The sequence below is a fragment of the Octopus bimaculoides genome, chromosome 16 (assembly GCF_001194135.2).
Source record: "Octopus bimaculoides isolate UCB-OBI-ISO-001 chromosome 16, ASM119413v2, whole genome shotgun sequence".
Classification (NCBI taxonomy): domain Eukaryota; kingdom Metazoa; phylum Mollusca; class Cephalopoda; order Octopoda; family Octopodidae; genus Octopus; species Octopus bimaculoides.
The window spans coordinates 28789374-28797391 of NC_068996.1; the positions used below are offsets into that span (position 1 = coordinate 28789374).

The 8018-nt window shown below is 32.9% G+C and overlaps 1 protein-coding gene across 3 annotated transcripts in view; it reads right to left on the minus strand.

The window, feature by feature from the left end:
• LOC106873738 (brain tumor protein) overlaps positions 1-8018 on the minus strand; it is a 40978-nt gene extending 32960 nt beyond the window's left edge. Inside the window, exons 1-2 of one of the 3 annotated variants that reach the window (XM_014921230.2) lie at positions 7968-8018; positions 573-1046 (exon numbers count right to left, since the gene is read on the minus strand). In XM_014921230.2, coding sequence (XP_014776716.1) covers positions 573-1010 — 438 coding nt within the window. In that variant the 5' untranslated portion in view covers positions 1011-1046; positions 7968-8018. Of the gene's footprint in view, positions 1-572; positions 1047-1687; positions 1905-7273; positions 7293-7967 lie in introns of those variants that run through there. The other 2 variants (XM_052973664.1, XM_014921229.2) reach the window with 2 other exon arrangements.

Sequence of the window (8018 nt, forward strand, 5' to 3'; positions counted from 1 at the left end):
CAAAATCTTTTTTACAGTTTCTAGAAGACTGAAATTTTGGAATATGCGCATAAAGATCAATAGTATGGGATACATGTCTCTTGATTAGAATTTTTTTAGGGTGTGTAAAGAGGGAAAGAACCCTCATGTGCAATGTTGATGAAATTCGAATCATATGTATTCCAGTTCCTTACAGAAAATATAAAAGAAAAATCTCATTTTTCAATTGCATGTAACACGGGCAACGCCGGGTATCTCTGCTAGTATATATATATATATATATATATATATATAACAGGAATGAGAAATTGCTTTGATGAACCTGTATCTCAGGAACTGAATAAGTCACATTGACAAATCGCCCCAAGGTATTACTGAATTAAAACTGTTCAGTAATCAAAAATGTGTATTTGACGAAATGTTAAAATTTCTTACACACACGTAAATAATATTTTGATCACTGTAATTTTAAAAATTAATGAATAATATGCGAAATAAGGGATAATGCTGCCGGAGATAGTTTAAATATACTTCAGCTATATCATTAATCCTTGTGGAAATGAAAAATAATTTTTGAAGAGATTAAAGGATACCTTATGATCTTCAAAACATCTCATATATTGGTGAGCCGACACACAATGGGGACAGAGGAAATTGGCACAATCAGAACATCTTGCAATGGCCTTCTCTTTGGCTTTACAGCTGGTACATACAATAGGGTCATCATCGGCCAGGTCAACTTCCAGCATATCGGACATGACATCATCTGACGGTAAGCTTTCAACACCTTTGGCAGAGAGCCTTGTCCCTTGAGAACACACACTGCATTCGATCACATCAGGAATGGTACCTGTTCTGTTGTGGATTTCGTCCACTGTACTCTGCAGACATTCTTGGCAAAAGACATGTAAGCAATCAAGTACTTTGGGCTGTTTAAGCTTTTTCTCACAGTTTCTACACAAATTTTCTTCATTTGGTACCGGGGATGAGTTAATGGGAGACGAAGCAGCAGAGAGCACTTCATTAGCCATGACTTTTTACTTTTGAACTATTTAAGTTGGCACAACCTGAAATTTTAAAAAGAATACAAAACAAATGAAACTTTCTAAAAAATATTTTCAAACGATTTTATACTCTAACAATAAAATATAAAATAAAGGCGAAATTATACACGAGATCAAATGGAGAAAATTTCAAGTAAAAAGCAATATTTATCATATACAGACACAATTCATGAAACATGAAAATATATAAAGACATGCAGGGATTTTTGACGATATTTTAAGCAGATAAATATACAAAGTGGGGAGGGAGTAGCAGAAAAATGGAATTATGAGAGAAAGTGAGAAATCGGGCGTCTGTGGCGTTCTGTTTAAAAAGTAATAACACGTTTTACTGGTCGATTTATAGATAGGCTAGGGAACACTCGAATGTGTGTAAGAGTGTATATTGTATATTCGCAGAAGTGTGTGTACATGCATACATGCATGTGTACATTTATATATATAAATTTGTATGTAATGTAGTGAATGCTTGTGTAATATATACGCACACACATAGAGCGCGCACGCACACACTATTTAAAATACGATACCTGGAAACTCAAATTTAGTATACAAAACCCAATCTGCTCTTCATATATACCAATTGATAATATATTTAAAAAATAAATAATACTAACTATATAATGAATGAGAGATTAAATTACCTGTTTTGTGTGTTCATTTGCAACCATAAATGTTCTAAGTAGCCTAATAGTGAAAATGAAGTTACGGCAAGTATATATACACACACACCTGACAGACTAGTTAAATAAATGGTTAAGTTACAAAGGCTGGTTGTCAAAAACGTATACACGACGACAGCAACATCTAACTGACATGATTGTTTTTTAAGGATATCAACCCCCTCTACCACCACCTTTATCTTCCAAAAAACTTTAGAAAATGATTCTAAAGTTATCGTTTCGAATTTTTAATGTTATGTGAAGTTTTTGTGGGGGCAATAGAAAAATTTATATTTTCTTTCAAATAACAGAATTTTTAATTATATGCAATAATATCCCAGTTTCTTGTTTTTAATTGTTATAGATATTATAAAGTGTTTATAAAATAAGGAAAAGACTGTTCTAATCTAAAAGTAGATACGGTTAGTTAATCGTATCTTGTCTGAAAAGAAATACTTTCCTGATTGCATAATACAAAGTCGATGTTAGTAGAATAAAATCGATAAGATTTGTACTTGACAGAGAAATAAAACTGTATATACACGTACGTGTTTGTGTGTGTGTGTCGGTGAACGAGAAAAAGTCAGTTTTGTCATTTCATTTAAATACCATAAAGTAATTTTGAACAAGTTACTTATTACTTGAGGATCAGACACAATTTGTATACGATACTGTATGTACGTGAAAATCCCCACATTCTACTAAAAATCTTAAAACAATGCAACAAAAACTATATCAAATCTGACCTTTCTCTAGATTCAAGTAACCACATATGTATAACGTTATTTTTTTGTAAGCTATCTAAAACAACGTACAATTAATTGCATCATGTTCGATAATAGTGAAATAGACAACGGAAATCTGTGTCATTATCGAACGTGTCTTTCAATCAACCAGTCAGTATCACAAGTCCCGTAACTTTCATTACACATAAGGTGTCGTCGATTTTGCAAATTACTATTACCTACATACAAACTGGAATGCTAAAACACTCATGTGGTTCCTAGTGTCCTAACCATCGATCCTGCCTTTGAGTTTTTAGAATATTCTTAAAAAGTTCATTTATGTGCATAAACACGTTTGTGTGTATACATACACAATCATCTATTACATTTGCGCACCACATATATACGCGACTCGTTACACGTCGCTCATCCGAGTCGTCACCTAACATTTAAGGTGCAATAACTCGAGTATTACAACATATACAGGCACAGATATGCTAATGTTCTATGTTGTGCCGCCTAAATTATGCCAACTGTTCGAATATTTAGTTTCTAGTTAGTGTGCTCACTTTTGGTTGGAGCCTTTTCAAATGGCTGATTCTAAATACTAGACGAAAATGCGTCTAACAATATTGAATGCTTTTTATACTGTATACAAGTTTGGTGAACACTTGAGAAAAGAGGGTTATAATAAGCCAGATAATAATAAAGAGATTTAGGATTATCTCCCTCTTCCCTTCTAAACTTTGAAGCAAGATCTTTCATCATCTCCCTATGTTTTCTCAAGTGTTTTTCTTTCAAATACTCAAGCATTTCTAAAATAATTCACTACCAAGTACTAACAGTAAAATTTGTAACAATTTTCATTTTTCGATTCTAAAGAATTTTTTTTTTCAAGTGTATTTTATCTTCTAAGCAACATATCCTTGTGTCCATTTATTGAAACAAGCCATGAACAAAGTCAAATATACTTGCAAATGAACATAAGGCTAACTCAGATTCTGGATGCAGAGATGAAAAAAATCTCATATTTTGGAAGAGCCAATTCTGACATCTAATGCAAATGTGAAACCTGGACACGACGAAAGACCAGTGACAAAAATTTGAAAATGCCAGAAATGAATACTACTCATGAAATTGACTGACTGATACCAGCAAATCTAGTATATGGTTAAGCCCAAACAAATTATAAAACGTTGAAATGATCGTTGTAATTTTTGCTTGATATATTACATGATATATTTACTAATAATTTATTGTATTGATTACAAATCAATACTGGCAAAATTTAACCCTGAGATTAAAATTTGGATCTGTGATGATAAACAATCACTATAAATTTAGATCGATCAAATTTTCATACCTGCATTTATGCGTGTAAATATATATATATATATGAATGAATATGTATATATATGTGTGTGTGTATATACATATGTGAATATGTATATGTGAAAATGTGTATGTACATATATATACATGTATGCATCAATACATATATGTATGCGCATATGTGTGTGTGTGTCCCTTATGAATTTTTTTTTACACACTGGCTTCTTGATAAAATTCTTGTAAAAGAATTTTATCCCTTTTTGAATTTATTTATGTATGTATGTATGCATATCTATTGGAATTTTTACCTTTATAAGTAGGCTGTAATATCCTTGGAACTTATGTGATTTTTGTTACCCTGGTAACTATTTTTTCTATTTGTACATTGAAAAAATATGCATGCATGGATGTTATGTATTCTATTCTTTTTGTCATTTTGACTGCGGCCATGCTGGAGCACTGCCTTTAGTCGAACAAATCGACCCCAGGACTATTCTTTGTAAGCCTAGTACTTATTCTATCGGTCCCTTGCCGAACAGCTAAGTTACGGGGGACGTAAACATACCAACACCGGTTGTCAAACGATGGTGGGAGAACAGACACAAACACACACACACATATATATATATATATATATATATATATACGACGGGCTTCTTTCAGTTTCCGTCTACCAAATCCACTCACAGGCTGGCCCGAGGCTATAGTAGAAGGCACTTGCCCAAGGTGCCACTAAACAAGCTACTTACCACGTATGTAAATGTATGATCTATGTGTGTGTGTCTATATATACATACACACACATATCTTAAATGCGTATCTCCCTTTTAATCGATCTTGCATTAATGCAAGAAATCAATAATATTGTACAGGAATTAACACGTGTAGTTCCTTGATCGGGCATCTGATGAAATGAAACTTACATAACACTAAATGTATTATGTACTAACAGTTTTTAATTAAAATAACTGAATAAACGAAAAGTAAACATTTTAAATTTAAAAAAAACGAAAATATTAAAAAGAAAAACTTTGTGGAGTATGTAAATTAATGATTTGTTATTAAAAAAAAACAACGTAAGCAAAATATTCCATTATTTAAAAATAAAAAGGTGGAGGTAAAGAATACGTACACCACCGGTTTTCGGCGTAACAAAAACCCTCACCACCGAGTGTACGTATTCTTTACCTCCGCCAATAAAAACCTACACTGTACACGTGTGAATAAACATGGTTAAGTTAATAATTTTACAAGCCCTGTATTATATATATATATATATATATTATATATATATATACATATACACACACTTCAGTCGTCTGTTTCAATAAAGACCTTTTTTTTATTAATGAAGGAGTCACAGATGACCGAAGTAAACCATGCTCTCCTGGTAGGAGGGTCGACAATTTATACTGTCACCGGAGATATATTTTGCTGACCCTTCTCTCATTTAGCTGTGAAATGTTTGTACCACCCTGTAGATTATAACTTATAGCTGCGTAATTGATTGGTAGCTACAGCGAGGAAAAGCTTAATACGTCTTTGCGTTTTTAACATGCATAAAAGAAACAATCCTGTGTAGCTGATATCAACAATATTAACTATCGATGCAAGAGTCTTGCATCTTCCTTTGACTATAAAGAGAGAGAAAACAAGTTCAGAATAGCATCACCTGTTCAATATCCTAACATCTATTACAATTCTATTCACATTTATCTTTTACTTGTTTAAGTCATTCGACTGCGGCCATGCTGGGACACGGCCTTGAAGATATTTAGTCGAATGAATCGACCCCAGCACTTTTTTATTTTAAGCACGGCATCTATTCTATCGGTGGGTTTTGCCGAGCCGCTAGGTTACGGGACGTAAACACGCCAACACCGATTGTCAAGCGGTGGTGGGATACAAATACATAGAGAGACAATACACGCATATATACAACGAACTTCTTTCAGTTTCCGCCTACCAAATCCACTCACAAGCCTTCGGTCGGCCCGAGGTTATAGAAGACATTTACTTGCCCAAGATACCGCACATGCTTTATTTACTAGACTTTAAAGTAGATGGTCAACTAAATATGGAAAAAAAATTTATAGAAGAAATGAAAGGGAGGAAAATCACTTCCAGCAGAAAACTCTTGTAAATAACAATATAACATCAACAGCCAACAATTCTTTAGCAATGTAAAAGTTCCCTTTTCCACAGATATCAATACCACGAGCAATTATTTCCAATATGACAAAAAAATTACATCAGAATAAAACAATGATGCTGGAATCAACGTTTGTCTCATTGATATATATATATATATATATATATATATATATAATGCATGCACACCAATAATCTAGATTCAATAAAATACTTCCATTGCAATAATGAACTATGCTAGAGATATGTATGCACATATACAAGACATTTGCAAAATAACCATACACGAGCAAAACTGCTACTACACTAACTACTATAAGACGACTCAGCCACTTCCTGGTTGACCGATTCTAACACGCCCGTATGTATGATTAAAATAGACTGCCAACAAGCAACCCACTTCAGTTTGCTAGTCTCGGAAAAATAAAATAAAAACTATTCAAGTTCCAAAAACGTTAAATAAACACCAAATTCGTAATTGAATAGTACGAAATTCGATAGGCTGGAGGCAGCCATGTAATGTCATGAAAACTCTAAGACTTTCATATAAGTAGCTGACCATGCATGATTCAGATTAGAAGTGATCCTAATTTGAGGAAATTAAATGTAATTATAGAACAAGGTCAATTTATGAAAGGGGATGATGTATATACGAATTAATTGACAATGACATATGACTGGTATATAATTCGTTGGTCCCTGTGTATAAACAGGACGATAAGTAATCTTGCAAAGAAATTGTTAAATATATAATGGTTTAAATATAATTTTAGCATTAAAGCTAATGCTTTTAAAGTCTCGTTAATACAACATATATATTCATTATCATATACCAAACTGAAAAAGTGCTTTTAAGCATTAAAAAAATAGGAAGCAGAAATAAAAACAACTGGATGAGATTTGCTTATTTCCTTACAGGCCAAGTTAAACACGCAATTTATATTGTGTAAGCATGCATGCATGTATATTTCAGCGTGTGTGCACTATGAATAAAATATAAATATAACCCGAGAAACATTGATAAATAATAAAGTGAACCATAGCGTGCGGTCGAAAGCAACAGTTTATTTTTAAGCTGTTGGTTAAGAGGAGATATATAGCAGCAGCTAGGAAGGAATTGGTGCAAAATAAAACGAAAATGGAACGGGAAGGAAACTACTGAAAATCACATTCTACATTTAAGTTTTGAATTAATGCTGATAAAACTTGTGTGTGTGCACGTGCGTGCGTGTATGCGTGAGTATATGTATATATTCATATATATGCTCACGTAAGGATGCAGGAGTGCATGTGCTAATATTTATTTCGTGTACGCACACGGAAATAACAAATTCGGTATAAGGGGAAATTTTGAACTTACTACATAATAGGATAGTTGATTCATTATAATGAAATCAACGAATTACAAGCTGGCCGAGCAGTGATTCTGGTCAACGTCATTACACTTCATTTTAGATGCAAAGATGGAATATAGTTAACTAATAATGATGCTAAAGTAAGACATTTTAAAAACAGAATCATGGATTTTAAGGCCCAGATCAGGGAAAAATTGGGGTTAATCACAAATTAATTTTAGGAGTAATATCAGCAGCAGTGAACGGCTGTTTGTATGTTAAATACAAGGAAACTGGAAACTGAAGAAGCCAGATGGACTGATATTAGGATAATATACTACCCGAGTAAACTTGGAGAATGGCTGCTCGCTGCACTACTGATCCCAGGATTCACAGTAGACGAAAAATATATCTGCATAATATTTATTGAAAAAGACTGCACACACACACATTATATATATATAGGATTGAATGCGTGCTTATGTACACGCATTACGAATATAGAAAATATGCTCCGTGCGCGACATAGTAATTTCTCCTAATATATATGTGCTGCAACTAATAGTCAGCAAGAATGTAAATATTACACCATATATATAAATAAAAATGAACATATTCAGACATAATATAATCCAATATAGAAATACATGAGCTGTAAGGTATAGGATTATGCAAACATAGTGGGAACAGAAAAGTAAAAGTGCTAGTAAAATTTCTTACCTGGAATGCATACGACTGGATATATTTTATTATATATATATATATATATAT